General features: G+C 41.1%; 1 protein-coding gene across 1 annotated transcript in view; it reads right to left on the minus strand.

Annotated features, from left to right (window-relative positions):
* Positions 1–768: 768 nt before the first annotated feature.
* The window catches only part of DPT (dermatopontin), a 29,694-nt gene continuing 13,497 nt past the window's right edge, over positions 769–16,965 (minus strand). Inside the window, exons 3-4 of the mRNA XM_017534094.2 lie at positions 4,911–5,018; positions 769–1,923 (exon numbers count right to left, since the gene is read on the minus strand). Coding sequence (XP_017389583.1) covers positions 1,857–1,923; positions 4,911–5,018 — 175 coding nt within the window. The 3' untranslated portion in view covers positions 769–1,856. The remainder of the gene's footprint in view (positions 1,924–4,910; positions 5,019–16,965) is intronic.

Here is a 16,965-nt window from a genome sequence, read left to right on the forward strand (position 1 = left end):
TGCTTGCCTCCTTTCCTGCTGTGCTCCACACACCCAACTAAGGCCATTTCCTGGTTGCCATCCTGAACCAGGCTGCAATCGCTAAAATATTAATGGCTCCCCTTGTGAAAAATAACACTGGAGCTTCTTATTATAAATTAAAATTGCCAGAGAGGCAGAAACAATGACATGGAGGAAATAAAACTCTAATATGAAAGAGTGTTCTAGAGTTAAGGCAGGAAAAGATATCCTTAGCCCTGCCTTCCCCATCACAATGCTGGGATCCTGCAGTGGGAAACACTATCACCATTGCCTGAGAGACACCATCTTGACCACCTAGATAAGGTGTATGGCAGGGTAGGGGACCCCTGTGGTTTTGCCTGGCTGGTTTATCTTCTCGGTCCACTGGGAGAGAGGATAAGGGAAGAGAAGCGTGGATCAGAAAAAAAAAAAAAAAAGGCAAACTGCTTTGTGGATAAAAAGAGGGGCTTCCTGTGGTTAAAAATTCATGTGACTTCTTGGGATGAGGAAGGTTGAAGGATGCTGAGAAAATATCAGGTTGAACTCAAAGTCCAAGAAATGTGATTCCTTCCTTTGTTTAATCTTAGGTAAAGCATTTAGCACTTTATGTTTTAATTATCTGATTCCCACACTTGTCATTGTCATCATTGTATTCTTGGGGCCTTGCATGGTTCTTGGCACAAACCACAATGCTAACCAGTGTTTTCAGAATGAATGGATAAATAATCAGAAAGGGAGGGAGTAGAGAGCAAAAATTGACCCTGAATATTTTCAGCACAGTGAATGTTAATATTTTTATTTCTTTCGTAATAAAGAGTACAAAGGGTCGGGAGCAGAGACATCGCAGGAGGAGGAAAGACGGCGCCATCTCTGCAGAAGAACTCCTGAGCCAGCACAGAAGGAAAGTGGATCCCCAGGCAGCCTTTCCTACCAAGAACATCAGGCCCAATCCAGGAGAGTTTGCCAGTAGCTCCCCAGCATTCCAGGGTGTCTGCCAGCCTTCCTAGGAACCCTGGGCATGCCTCTAGGTGCCAGTGACTCAAACTCCTTTTTCCACTTCCCAGTTCAACCTGGCCACTCTCATCCTCACAAGTTCCCAATCTGAGTCCCATTCTCTGACCTTTCTCTGCTTTCTTGTTTTTATCTTAGTTGAGATTGATCCTCACAGGTTGCCCTGGCCTCTGCACTCATTTTCATTAGTGGGTATACTAACATTTGTCTTCTAATTCAGGAAATCCTTCCAACCCTGTTTTCAGCTCTGCCGCCAAACCCTTCCACCTTCCCATTTCACTTTCCAGTCTCCCCATTCCTGCAGCAAAGAGCTCTGCACTTGAACTTCTAAGCATGCATGGCTCATATGGAGCAGGGGAATGGGAAGATGTCCCTCAGGGCAGAAAGCCTGCTTTTGGTGAGGACCCTACGTATCATTCAAGCAAGCATAGCAGTAGAGAACTTTCACTGCACCTCTCCTCCAGCTCTGCCTCTGCCCTTCACTATGCTGAATCTGCAGCTCATTCTGCAGTAAAAGTGCTAGCCTGGCTGCAGCAGGTGCTCCAGAAGCCTGGCTGTAAGCATGCATACTGTCTATGTGGTATGCAAGGAAGCCATTGTCAGTCATATAAAGCAGTTGCTATGGAACATGTGAAAAGTGAGAAACATGATTTAATTGTGGGTTTTATTATAAGTGTGATACTAGTCAGAAAGGCCCAGGAAGCTGGCATTGCAGCTACCAGCTCAGGGAGAAGGAAAGAGAGCAGCAGAAACAGCTATAGGAGATCCAACTGATGTTAACGTATGTGGACACCCTCCGGTCTCCTGGCCCCTTTCCTTTCACCCAGACTTGGTATGTGGCAAATCTAAGCATTTGCAAATTCACAGTCGTAATCAGTCATCCGGCACATTATGAACTTCCACTGGCGATCCCTGTGGGAGGGAGAGTCAGAAAATGAACATCAGCGAGAAAGGACATGGCAGGAAGAGTTTCTGCTGGGGAAACAGCAGCAGAGAACATTTGGAGGATCTGGGAACTGAAGGGACACTTAACTTCATTTTCCTCTTAGAAGACATCTTTATGCAGCTGCTCAAGAACCGACAAATCTGTGAGTTCAGTCACCCTTGAAGGTGACTAACTAGGTCACTGGCTATTTGGAGGCCTCTGTTCATCACTGGTGGTCAGCTCACCCCTGCTGCCTCCTAAAAGTACCTCAAGGACCCATGGGTTAACAGCTTGGAATAAAAGCATGTATTTAATATAATCTCCATTTCATTGTAAAGAATCTTATTTTAGGCCAGGCATGGTGGCTTATGCCTGTAATCCAGCACTTTGGGAGGCTGAGGTGGGCAGATTACTTGAGGGTAGGATTTCGATTGAGACCAGTCTGGCCAACATGGGAAATCCCAACTCCACAAAAAAATAGAAAAAATTAGCTGAGTGTGGTGGTGCATGCCTGCCAGTCCCAGCTATTTTGGGGGTTAAGGGGGAAAGATTGCTGGAGCCCGGGAGGTCAAGGCAGCAGTGAACCGAGATGGTGCCGTTGCACTCCAGCCTGGGCAACAGAGTGAGATCCTGTCAAAAAAAAAAAAAAAAGAAAGAAAAGAAAGAAAGAAAAAGGCTGGGCACGGTGGCTCACATCTGTAATCCCAGCACTTTGGGAGGCCAAGGTGGGTGGACCACGAGGTCAGAAGATCAAGATCATCCTAGCTAACATGGTGAAACCCTATCTCCACTAAAAAATACAAAAAAATTAGCCGGGCATGGTGGCACGTGCCTGTAGTCCCAGCTACTCAGAAAGCTGAGACAGGAGGATCGCTTGAGCCCAGGAGCCAGAGGTTGTAGTGAGCTGAGATCTTGCCATTGTACTCCAGCCTGGGCAACAGAACGAGACTTCATCTCAAAAAGAAAAAAAAAAAGGAATCTTGTTTTAAAAAGTCCATCCATTTTTCCACTGACTCTTTCTGAGCACTTACTGAATGCTGAGTGCTCAGCACACACTGGGCTCTGTGCTATGCAGGTGTTTCCTTTCAGAAAACACTGCTACAGAGGAATGAAAGAATCTCCTAAATTAAAAAAGAAAATGGTTGCCATTCTGGCAACACAAGAATTGTTATGAATTGCCTACGTGTTTAAGTGGTTGGGGATGGGAAGAGCGTACATAGCATTACTAAATTTTGAAAAATGTGGTATGGATACATTTCAAGGAATGTTCTTTGCTCAGGGCAAACTTATGTTCTTTATTCATCCATTTGAGAGAAATGTATTGAGTGCCTACATTGCATGACACTCCTGTGGTCTAATATCGCTGAACTGTGATCATGATAATGGTAGCCTCCAATATATCTGGCATTGCACCAGAGGCTTCACGTGTTTTCTCATTGTTTCCTCACAACAATTCATTGTTTAGATGAAGAAGCAGGCTCAGAGAAATAATTAACTTGCTTTACGGTAGAACTAGTAATAGCTGACGATTTCACATTCCAAGTTTATTGGACTCAACTGTTAGTCTTTCTCTTAAACCACACCATCTTCCTAACTAGGTAATCTTAAGCCCAGCAGAACACATGACTGCCATGCTCTTTGCAAAGTCCTGAAAAAGGGAAAAAATAAAGACTTTTTGCATATTTAATTATGCAAATCATTTCAAAGCTCAGTGGGGTCCTTTACAAACTTAGAGTTATCTATCTCCCTTTTCAATCTGCAAGGCCTCTTTCAACAGTTTATCCTAAACACTGTGACTAACAAGGCCTCCATCCAGCTTCTACACTGGAAAATGGGGTTGATTGCTCTCAGTGCTAGGAAGTAGGGCTCACTCCACTCAAACAGCCTAAGGCAGGCTTTCTCGTTCTGAGTCTGTTTCTCCAGGTCGTTTGTTTAGAACAATTGGGTATAAAGTCCCTCAACACAAATCTGGGTGATCAACTTGAGTTTCTGGGTGATACCTGGGCCTGGGTGATATTTTGATTTCTGCAATTGTTAAAAGAGGTCATAGCTTGTTTTAGAAGGAAATTAGAAAATTGGCGGCATGTGGGTTTACTGAATGACTGTAGCCAGGTCTTATTTATCTGTGTACCAACAAACACAGATAACAAGATCTTATGATCAGGCATTCAAACTACTCTTTTAAAAGGCTAATAATTGATGCTGAGCAAAACTTAGACTTGGTCCTATGAAGACCAAATGATTCCACCAGGTTCAGTGGCTGATTTTACTCCAGGATGGCAGGGGCAAATTTGCTCTCCTAGGGAATACTTGACAATGTCTGCAAATACTTTTGGTTGTCACAACTCAGGGTGGGGTGCTAGTGGCATCTAGTGGGTAGGCTAAACAACTGGAAAGCAAAGGACAGACCCTGAAACAATGAAATATCTGGCCCCAGATGTCAATAGCACACAGATGGAAAAACTGCATTCTCCAATCCCTTTTCCTTCTCTTCTCTCTTCTTTCCTAAAACCCAAAGTGTGGATCATACAGAGGCACGGGGTTGAAGGGGGTCCATTTTGACAATAGGCACTCCTCTAACCATATTTGCTTTATCCTCCTGATGTTTCATAAGGAAAAGTGCTCTGTGAAATTGAGTGAGGGGAAAAGCTTTGACCATCAAGGGATACCATGTTTAGGACTCTCTGCTCTTGATCGGGCTGGAATCTACCCTCGTCTCCAAGGTGAGCAGCTCCATGAGGTGAGGTCATGAGGACAGTTAACTTCCCACTGCCTCCCATTGTCCAGCCAAACCTGCAGTTAATCCTTGACCAGTTAGGAAACTAAAATAAGAAAAACTTCAGGTCAAAGTTCTTGCAGAAACATATGTGCATGTACGAAATCTGCACTTGTATTCCATGTATATATTCCATGTATATACATGGATTATAGATTTATATTCCCTAGCCTATGAGGAAGGGGCTATCCTTCTCACCTTTCCACTGCAGAGAAAGTGGTGGTTGCTCCTCGGATATAGTAATCATAATTGTAGGAAATCATGTCCATTTCCTCACCATAGTGACCTGGATATTCTGTTGTCAGCCTATGCAGGGAGAACAAAAGGTTAGAGAAAAATAAAACACATTATTATTGCTGGGAGCAAACAGAAGACATTCTATGAAGAAGAGTTGAAGTTTGAGCATCTTGGCAAATCCAGACTGAAGTTGGACGGCCTCCACTAAACCACTCCAGGCTGTGAAGAAACAGATAGCTCTCCTTCCACTTCTCATCTTCCTTTTCTTGGCCATTAAACTGTACACTGAAAAAGATGTAGATACTTCCCCAGGCTTTGGAATGATCAGAATAACTTTGGAGTTCTTGATATTGACTAATATCAATATTATTCCTATTCAAATCAACGGACAATGTTTTCAAGTTTTAGATTATGACTCATTAGTTGATAACAAAATCAATTTAATTGGCTATGACTAGCTTTAAAACAATAAAATAGAAAAAATATCAAAGCATGCATCACGTGCAATAAGGATAAGTTTATGTATGTAAACATTTTGTTTCAAATATATATATGTGTGCATTTATAAGATGTACATATTGTGATAGTTTAATATATGTTATTTATTGTGAGTTATAATTGACAAAGTGTTAAAAAATTATTTAATTAAAATGTAAGCTCCCCGAAGGTAGAGTTTTTGCCTTGTCCACTATTGTTCATCCAGCACCTAAAATAGGCACATAATAAATATTAGCTGAATAAATATATGGGCTGGGGAGAGTCAATTAATCTGTTTCCTGACATGTAGAAGAATAAAGTCTACCTTATAGGTTTTTGGAACTAATAAAAATGAGTGAAGAGTGTGCTATACTAGTACATGGTAGGTGTTGAATCACTAAGCACTATTTTGTTTCTTCTTCCTCTTCCTTCTTTCCTTTCCTTCTCTCCCAATATTGAGTAAATCCTGGGCCTCCATATGAGTAGGTGCATTGTAGTCCACTCTGGAATAAGTCTAGAATCCCACAGTTCTCATAAGGGCTTTGCCACTGGGACTGTCAGGACCAAAACAGTCCTTTTACCATGAAATAGTTACTCCAAAATTTTTATCCACACCCCAGGACAGCTTGGAAAACAACTAATTTTTGAATGTCAATAATTTAATCTGATTTGGATTTACCAGATCACTATTTATTGATGCTAGGAAGATCTTCCCCTCTGAAGACTGATGGTGATCTTTCTCTGAGATTGTCATGAAATCATGAAAAGATTGATTTATAAACTGTAAGGGCTGCTAGAAAGATCTCAGTACACAGATGGAGCAAGATCAATGGTTAGCCCATTCTCTTGGTTCATAATCATTCCTTTTACCCATTATTCCCTAATCCTTGATCTCTGATTTGACTTTTCCTAAGACATAATTATGTTCTATCAGGATGCCGAGCCCAACCCAAAGTGGGGTACATGTGTTTTTGCTTAATTTGTTCATGAAGGGAAATAAGACCCTGCTAATCCAGAAACCTATTTTGTGCTTCTAAAGAAATCCAGAAGCAGGACTTTATCCTTCTAATAAAAAAAGTCAGGTAAACATCTTTTTTTTTTTTTTGAGATCAAGTCTCACTCTGTCACCCAGGCTGTTGTGCAATGGTGTAATCTCGGCTTACTGCAACTTCTGCCTCCCGGGTTGAAGCAATTCTCCTGCCTCTGTGTAGCTGGGATTATAGGTGTGTGCCACCATGCCCAGCTAATTTTTGTATTGTTTTTATATTTATAGTAAACTCATTTTTGACAAAGGTGCCAAGAACATACATTGGAAAAAGACAATCTCTTCAATAAATTGTGCTAGGAAAACTAGATATCCATATGCAAAAGAATGAAACCAAACCCCTATCTCTCATCATATACAAAAATCAAATAAAAATGTATTAAAGACTTTAAGACTTCAAACTATGAAACTAACTAAAAGAAAACATTGGGGACACTCTCCAAGGCATTGGACGGGCAAAGATTTCTTAATACCCTACAAGCACAGGTAACCAAAGCCAAAATGGACAAATGGGATCACATCAAGTGAAAAAGTTTCTGCACAGCAAAGGAAACAATCAACAAAGTGAAGAGACAACCCACACAATCAGAGGTTGCCTCAAAAAACTAAAAATAGAGCTACCATACAATCCAGCAATCTCACTGCTAGGCATAAACCCAAAGGAAAGGAAATTAATTTTTCTATTTTTAGTAGAGATGGAGTTTCACCATGTTGGCCAGGCTGGTCTGATACTCCTGACCTCAAGTGATCTGGTCACCTCAGGCTCCCAAAGTGCTGTGATTGATTACATGCATGAGTCACCGCATCCAGCATGGTAAATGTCTTATAAGTAGAACTAATAGGGCCTTAGTTGGATCCCACTGATTTATGATCCACTAGAATTCTAACAAGGACTGTACTAAAGTTTACCCAAAGAAAAGGAGGTGTGTTGAAAATGTGAATAATGAAAATTAGAATTATAAGAGGTTGTGTGTGTGTGTGTGTGTGTGTGTGTGTGTGTGTGTGTGTGTTTTCCTTACTTCAGGGAAGAAAAAACATTTTCTAAAACTTTTGAAGCAGTCTTGGATAAATATGTAAAAGTTAATTACCTTTTTTTTAATTTGCTAAGGCAGAATCTACATAGAGCAACACTGCATTAGACTAAATCCAATTGCCAGAGTATTTGGAAATTATGAGGCTAAATTTTCATTTTTCAGTTTTTTACTGACCACTCTGATCTGTCTTCAGAATAGTTGGATAAATACCATGGAATAAAGTGAAAAAGAAAAGCTTACCTTTAAAAAAAATTCAGAAGCTTTAAGCTTCAAAGAAGGAAAATGTTATTTAATACTTTCTTTAACTAAAATTCTCTATTGCTTCATTTTTGGTAATGACCAGACATAAGACCCCTGTCTAACTAGACAGTTTGTCTGAGAAGCCTCTTTGTGGGGGACTGCTGTCCAGTGAATTTCTGGAATCTGCCAAAGAAGGTGAGGTGCATGATCATTGGCACATTTTCACCTTGGTCCCAGACAGGTTTTGTTTTGTTGGATTCTCAGTTGTTGTTATTTTGTCTTGTTTTTATTATAATACCATGGGATTGAGTTTACATGTCTTAGAGAAAGCTGGGTTAAGGAGGACAGGGAAGGAGGCTAGATATTGATGGAAATCTCTCCTACTTTATGAAATAAAAAATACCAAGGGAGAAATGACCCAAATCACTGGTACAAAGTGAACCTCCCAAACACCATCCATAGGAAGAACTGTTATGTCAATGTGACCCAGGATTCTGTAGTCTGTATTTTCAAACCAGATATATGTGGGTGCATTCAATTCTTGATGACATCACATGTGCGTGCAGACACACACACACAGTATCCTAATAAATGAAAGCCTCAGTAATAGTTTCTTAGAGAGAAAAAGTAATTTAAATTTTCAGAACTATACACTGAGACAGGGGATAGGGACTTGTCAGGAAATTAAAAGAGGCTACAAGGAGGCAGAATGATCAGGGTTTTCTAAGCTGTGACATTGAGCTTTGCGAGTGTGGGTGGCAGAAGAGTTCAGGGTGGTTTTAGCTTCCTTGTGAATTACTAGGTCACTTTAAGCAGCTTTTGGGCAAAATACACTTCATACTGAGCATGGACATACATTTCTAGACCAATTAAAACAACCAAACAAACCTTCAGGTTGGCAAGATGAAGAAGAGCACAGGTCAGGAAGATGCCTTTATTGAAATGAGTCTATTTTTCAAACATTTCTATGGGAAGCCTTATTTTCTCCTTTCCCCTAAAGTAGAGTTTGAATAGATTTATTCAATTTTATATTATTCATTTTTTAATAAAAGCTACTGGTGGGTATGTGGTGCGTGTGTGCATGTGTGTATTTCTCCTGTCGCTTTTGGATGAATAACTCTTGTGGTACAATTTCTCACTTTGCAACACTTTTTCTACTGTCAAGATGACAGACAGAGAGTTGTTCCAAAGCTAAGTAAAAACTTGATAACATGAAGCCACTTGTACAACTCTTGTGTCAGCTGAGGCTGATGGGAAAAAATTAAATAATATCTTAGTTATAAGTTGAAGGAATGCATCCAAACTGAAGAAAATTTTAAGTTTGAAAAGGATATTTTTCATCTAAGATTCTCGAAGCACTAAAATTATCAACAGATCCAACTAGACTCAGTGAAAGTTTGCTGGTCAATACAATATCATAGACTGAGCCGCTGCTGATAGATGTCTTGGATCCTTTGCCACGAGAATAGACATGTCGCATAGCTGTGCCCAGATATATGCTCGCACATCCATTTTAGAAAGGGAAATAGAGATACAATCTAGTTATATACAGTGGTCAATTTTATTCATTGTCAGAGGTTTGGTTGAGAACTGATTAGGTTTTTAATAGCTAAAGATTTTCAATCTATTCCCTGACATAAAGTGGTGCAGCATAAGGTTTTATGAAAAACCACCTCTAAGAGACCTTATTCAGAACTAAACACTTTTCTTCTACGAAAGTCAAACCTCATAGTACGGAGGTGTGTTTGTTACAGCCATTTTACTAGGGGGAATTAGGGCAACTGGATTACTTGCTGTTACCAGGAAGTTCCTTTTTCAGGACTTTCCCTCCTATTGATGTGCACATGAACACAGATGCAGCTACATCTCATGGCTCTGATTAGCAACTATCAGATCACAACCTTGGCCCACTTTGTGGGGACACCAGAAAAGCACATGCCACAGACTCCCTACCATAAAAACTGGAAGAAAATCCCAGCATTTACAGATGAACAGCTCAAAATGGGTACATCAGGAAGCCATATTTCAGCTTTTTAAAAAATTAGAATAAAATTAGGATGTCTTCCAAATGATCTTTTATAGCTCGGCTCATGCTCAAACAACATTTTAGAGAAGCTTCTACTGTTCATTCAATATTGAATTTTGTTTTTTTCCTATTTCTCCATCACTCAATTATCACCTTACTTTAAATATCCTATTCTAAAGTCTGGTGACATGTCAGCTGATATGGTTTGGCTGTGTCCTCACCCAAATCTCATTGTGAATTCCCACATGTTGGGAGAGGTACCCACTGGGAGGTAATTGAATCATGGGGCAGGTCTTTTCTGTCCTGTTCTCATAATAGTGAATAAGTCTCATAAAAGCTGATGGTTTTAAAAATGGGAGTTTCTATAAACAAGCTCTCTTTTTGCCTGCTGCCATCCACGTAAGATGTGACTTGCTCTGCCTTACCTTCTGCCATGATTGTGAGGCTTCCCCAGCCACATGGAACTGTGAGTTATCCACTAAACCACTTTCTTTTGTAAATTGCCCTGTCTCAGGCATGTCATTATCAGCAGCATGAAAATGGACTAATACATCAGCACTATATATTTAGCATTTGATTAAAATGATAGAATGCCGTATAACACCATGATGGCCAATATAGTGAGCTCTTTGAGGGATCATTGGTGCATGGCATCAAATATACCTTTATGATCTGGTTCACAGGTGGCTTTGGAAAATAAACTCAACATTTATGGATTTGATGTGTTAAGGTTGGCTTACGTTCTATATTTAGCTAAAAAGATGTCCCTTTCCGACAGGCAACTCATTGAGAAGTTTGTTAAATAAAGCCAGTCTGTTCATCATCAATCCTCTTGTATAATGCTTTTCCAGCAAGATATAAGTAATTAACATATTTCAGATTAGTTTAGTTTGTTTTTATTAGGAGCTACGTCAGACCCTCTTTGAATTAGTTTTGCAAAGACAGAAAAAATAAACCCCAAATGGAGTTATGTATAAAGGAAAACACCCACAAAAAAACAATCCTCTGGTTTCTTTTCACAAGAGCTGGAGGTTGGCCAAATGAGACCTCTGTAGTCACCCAAGTGCCCTTCTCTGCATGGAAAACCTGAACCCTGGGGTTCTGGGGTGTGAGAAATAAAAACAAATGTCCATGTGTATCCTCTTGTGGCATTTTGGGACTTTATATTTCAAATACTCAGACATGTATCACAACACAAGGGAACAACAATTCTAGGGATATCTGTGGCTTAAATTAGTAAAGGAAAGTCCCTGAACACTTTCCAAATTGCTCTCTTGGAACTGAGTTTCTAACTCACGGTCCAAGCCCAGGGTTAGTTAGCAAGCACATTCGCTTTGACTCCTGTTGATTTTCATTAGCCACGTTATGTGGTGGTTCACCCTGGGTCTGCACATCTGTAGGGGCTATTCCACCTTCAACAGCTCCCCTTCAATTAGACTAGCTTTATTCTCTGTTTTCTACCAGATGCCTACTGTGCTATTCCTTGTCTAGAGACAGCTCAGCACTATGCAAGGAGCAAGGGATTTAGAGGCAGATAGACCTGTTTGAGTCAAGTATGAAACTATGAAGGAAGCCACAACTTCTGTGGCTCAGTTCCTCTCATCTGTATGATAGTATCACAATTTTTGTGTATGAGGATTAAATGCACTAACACATGAACACATGGTAAGTGTCAATAAATATTATTATCATCATTACCATTATTAGGATTTGAACCAAAGCCAATGAATTTTTATTATTTCATATCCATTCACATTCATTGACTGATTAAGTGAATTAATTAATAGAAGTAAAAATGATTATCTCTAGAATCTATTATAGTAGAGGGAAGCAGACTAGATAGAATAAAGCATCAGATTTGGTTTGTAACTGAGAAGTTTAGTTTGTTCTAAGTAGCTGGCCTTGGGTTAACCAATACTTAGCCAGACACATCTATGATATTTCTACTTTTGGAGTTTGAACATAGGGAGAGAGGTATCACCTATATGCAGGTAGCAAATACAGTCGATATGGTTTGGCTCTGTGTCCCACCCAAATCTCACCTTGAATTGTGGTTTCCACAATCCCCACCTGTCATGGGAGGGAACCAGTGGGAAAGAATTTAATCACATGGGTAGTTACCCTCATGCTGTTCTCATGATCATGAATGGGTTCTCACAAGATCTGATGGTTTTATAAGGGACTTTTCCCCCTTTTGCTTAGCACTTTTTCCTGCCATTATGTGAAGGACATGTTTGCTTACCCTTCTGCCATGATTATAAGTTTCCTGAGGCCTCTCCAACCCTGTGGAACTGTGAGTCAGTGAAACCTCTTTCCTTTATAAATTATCCAGTCGGGTATGTCTTTATTAGCAGTGTGAGAATGGACTAACACAACAGTCATCAGTAGCATCGGCAGGGGATTGATTCCAGGACCCTCATGGATACCAAAATCTGCAGAAACTCATGTCCCTGATATAAAATGGTTTAGCATTTGCATATAACCTATAAATATCCTCCTGTTTACTTTAAATCATCTCTAAATTACTTATAATACCTAAAGTAATGTAAATGCTATGTGAATAGTTATTATACTGTGTGTTTTTTTATTTGTATCATATTTCTTGTTGTATTTTTATTTTTATTTTTCTGAATATTTTTGATTCAAAGTTGACTGAATCCTTGGATAGGGAACCTCCAGATGTGGAGTGCCAACTGTACATGTCTACATTTTAAATATGGCACAGTAATTATGAAAACCACTCCAGCTGATGAAAGAGATGATTTATTTTGCTCAAGTTCAGAGAGGCTTCTGTCTGCCAGAATGAGTGCTATGTATATCATGCAATGCAAGGCAATGGTTTTAGTAGGGCACAAAGCAACTAAACCCAATACAAGTTCCTTTAAATTGTGACATCTAGTCCAATTTTCTCAAAACATAATTATATCCATCTTTATAATAATAGCTTCCAGCTTGCACAGAGGACATGCATGGAAGTTACTCTTCTTACCAGGCCTCTGGGAGCTGAATTGCAGGAAGCTGTTTGGGCACAGGTGGCATATGACAGGCACAGTAATGCAGGGGCCTGTGAAATTTTTCCTGTCCCTGCAACAGCATTACGGGAGTGGGCATGGAAGCAGTCCCTGTCTTGTATTAACATCTGAACAATAAGGCTAGGAATTAAATTTGACTGGGTGCTTCGGGGTGGAAGGGATAAGAATGTTCTAATCAGCTGATTTTGTTGTTAATGACAGCCATACAGGAATGAAGAAAAAGCGCTCTCTGGCTTATGACATGCACACACAGAGAGGGGAAATAGGCAGTGGAGAATGCAAAGTCTGAGAGACAGAATATCAGGGTTGAAGAAAAAAGGTCGTCTGAATGGATGCATTATTTTGTGGTCAAAAGATATTATCCAATGAACCTAATGAAAGGCCATGAGTCTGGAGAAGAACATTTAGAAAAGAAAATAATTCACAACCATCATTTCCTGGGACACAGAGTCTCCGCCTGGACACTAGCAGTCTGCTGTGCAGCCTGCAGCTGCTGAGCTGCTTGGAGAAGGGAGGTTATAACAAACAACGTCTAAAGGGTTGTGGCAACTTCTGTGACATGTGTTTGTGGTTTTCAGACCACTGGACTAAGAATTAGAATTCTCATATCTAAATAAATATCTGTAAAATTCACATATTCATCCCATCCGGTGAGACCGTTTCATAATGGCATGTCCACATCTATCAGGAATTTGCTTTCTTGCCAGAGTCCAGTGAGGCTACAGTATCCATCAGAAACTGCACAAGCTGAATGAGAGCAGCACCTTGGTTCCCACCAAACAAATAAATCCCACACTCATTTGGGAGTTGGTTGGATGATTTGTTTTTTCCAGCCCAAAGTGATGATATTTTTGAATCCTTAAATGCTCACAAACACAGGCACTAGATGCTCACTTAGCTAGTTCATACAGTGTCAGGCTCCATGCTGCAGAATGGCTTTCAAAGGGGGAAGGGAAAAAATGTGGTTCCCACCCACATGGGTCCAGTTCCCTGCGAGGTAATTCAAGCTAATTAAAGTCATGTAAGGGAAGGTTTCAGATAAGAGGGTTATCAGCATTTCACTGTGGGAAGGTGCAGGGAAAACAGTTCTCACTTCACTCTGTAGAACTGTTAAGAGGATCAAATAAAATAACGTACATGAAAGAAGTCTTTGTCAACTACAAAACATCGTCAAATCAATGTCGGGTTTCACCATTGCTACTGCTCCTAGGGGCTTGCAACATTCTGTTACTCTTATTAAGAATCTATTTTGTGCTAGGCAATGTGCTAAAAATGTTGAAGAAATAAGACCTAATTTATGCCCTGGAGGCATTTAGAAAGACATATAATATAACATCATGACTCAGGCAATTTAAAGATGCCACTAAAATGTCTAGACACACCAGCGGGATGGTGAGTCATACACTGTGTACCATGGTGCATACTTGAATCTCGTTCTGCTGCTTCTCCAATGCTTTCTTTAAAAAAAAAATACCATTTTATTTGGCGACCATGATAGCTCTCAGCTCCAACACCATGCCATCAGAAATAGAACTAGCCAGGTGGAACCATGCCTTAGTGGGACTTGTTTCAAAGTTAACTTATCATGTCTTTCTGAGTAATTCTCTCTGCTTTCCCCTACTTTGGCTCTACAGACCAACAGAAACATGTCTGGATGGTAGGATGGGGTAAGGAAGGGTGAAGGGTGGGCAGGTAGGGGTGGGGTCGGGGTGGGAAAGTCATTGCAGATCAAGGCTTTGGGTAAACTTTTCCAGCAGAGACATGAATATCTCCAGCAGCTCAAAATTGCTCATGTTTATCTGTCAGTCTTTCACGCTGAGACTTTGTTCCTACATATATGTCTACATGATCATTACATTTTTAGCATCTTAGCTGGTGAACTGCATCTAAGCGAGCTTGAGAAGTCATTTCTAAAGTATGTGAGAGGAATTGATACTTAACATTTTTGAAGCAGAAGTATCCTGGAACCAGTCTCCAGGTGACCACTGGAAATCTGGGGCATCATTAAAACAACAGATTTTTTGTTGGAAAACAAAGACTTGTCTTTTTCAGATCTCAGCAATCAATTAAACAGGATAAACTTCAAGAAGCCATGCTCAGTGAGTTAACACAGATCACAGAGATCCATGGAATATGGGAATTCTGGGAAGATTTTGATGTTTACCTCTTTCTCTCACACTTACCTTCATCCACCCCTACCTCTGCTGTTTGACAACTTTTCTAAAACCAGTGAGCCTTGGTTCCTTACCTACCTGATCACCCAAAGCCTTGAGGCCCAAGTTCACTCCCTGTTGTTCTGTTTGGGCAGGGGCCAGCCAGCCATGATGGCATGGCCACAGACACAGCAGGCTTTCCCACTCATCTCTGCAGAGACCTCAGTTCTTGCTGTGATGAGGAATGTTGTTGCCTCAGCTTACTCCTCTCTGCCTGGGGAAGAATGAGTTAGTACCCCCAATAACAGACTGTTCAACTGGTCAAGTATCTTGTTCTTCTGCATAACCATCCCTCTCTCAAGTTCTACTTCCTGCAATGACCTGACACCTGCCAGGTTGTTCCTGGGCAGACTTTGCCTTTGAATGTCCTGTTAGTTGGTGAGGAAGCTGGTCTCTCCTGCATCTGGGAGGGTGAAGGGGACTCTGCTTCAAGACAGGTCAGCTCTGTGTGATCATAGATAGTAGCAAGGCCAGAAATATGTTATCTTATCTGATGCTCATAACTAAAAGTAGGCTGAAGTCATTCCTTCATCCAAACAAATTCTGTGTGCCTGGCATTATTTATAGGGCTCGGCATATGTCAGTACAAAGATCTCTGCTTGTGTAGAGCTTATATTCTAGGCAGAAGTGGAGGGACAGAGGAGATTACAAAAAATTTCATGTAAGAAAATTATACTTTCTGGGCCACCTCACCTTATTATATACACCCTCCAGCGGTATTAATGTGGACATTTGTTCAACAGTTGTTAAGAAGACACTATGTTCCAAGCACTAAGCTGGGCGTTGAAAATATGAAGATCAATAGGTGGCCCCATATCTTCCAGACACTGGCAGTCCAGGTGGAGAGGAGCAGCTGTACGCAGGTCGTAGATGCTGTGGCAGAGGCATCTACGACAGGCAGAGACAGGGCCGCCCACACCCAGGCCTCCAACTGCCCCTAGGCTGCCCATCTTCCCCTTCTTCCCCAGTGCAGCCCAATCAGGGCTGCCCCCGCACCTGCTCACTCCTTCTCCTGCTCCTGAACCCACTCCTCTTGACCACCCAGCATACCCCAGCCCTGATGTGTTCCTTTGGAGTCTGACTCAGGGTAAGTTATGCTAATGTAGTAAATGGATTCGCTGACTGAGTAGTAGTTTTTGCTTGCTCTTTCAGGTACACTATATACATTTTAACTGGCTTTTAATGCCTTGCAACAAAGGGAGGCTGGTTTCCTTCTGAGAAGTGCCATTCTGTTAATAGACCAGGAAGGAGAGACTTGTGGAGGCCAAAATCCTCCCAGTCAAGCTCCTACCACTCTTCCCTTTCACTGGGGCGCACTAGTCTTTGGAACTTCCTTCCTCCTCTCAAAACAGTTCTGGCATCTGGATCATCTTTTGGAAAACTGCCTTTGGAGTTAAGACATTTTTAGCGTTCAAAACAACCTCAAGGATCTTGTAGTCCTGGGAATTTCAACTTATGATCCCGGGGTTCTTGGCAGTGTGTCCATGAATGGCCTTCAGGAAGCTTGAGGACTCTGCTAACTTTTTAATAAACATGCTTCAGTGCATTTCCCCACTGAAGACAAGGTCTACAGTTTTCATCAGAGCCTTAACGATCTTGGAGACTGAAAAAAGGTGGTCATCATTTTAGGTGATGTGCTTGAGCCTACAGAGGAGTTACAGAGGGAGGGAAGAAGAGGAGAAGGGAAGGAGAGGAGGCAGGTGAGGAGAGGCCAGCACAGAGACTAGAACTCAAGTTTCTTTTTGCCCACACTACTGTTCTTTCCACCTCTCCCACCGCAAGAGATTTTTAGGTCTTTGGTTCACTACTATCCTAGTTGCATCATAAGCCTCTGCCAGGCCTGCTCACCTGCTGAGGTGGGGTAAAAACTGATGTATGTAAGCAGTCTTGAAGAACTGGAGGAGGTTTCTGCTTCATCATACAGCAAGAGGTGACTTAGAGCTCTGAAT

The sequence above is a fragment of the Cebus imitator genome, unplaced genomic scaffold (genome assembly GCF_001604975.1).
Source record: "Cebus imitator isolate Cc_AM_T3 unplaced genomic scaffold, Cebus_imitator-1.0 Scaffold84, whole genome shotgun sequence".
NCBI classification, from domain to species: domain Eukaryota; kingdom Metazoa; phylum Chordata; class Mammalia; order Primates; family Cebidae; genus Cebus; species Cebus imitator.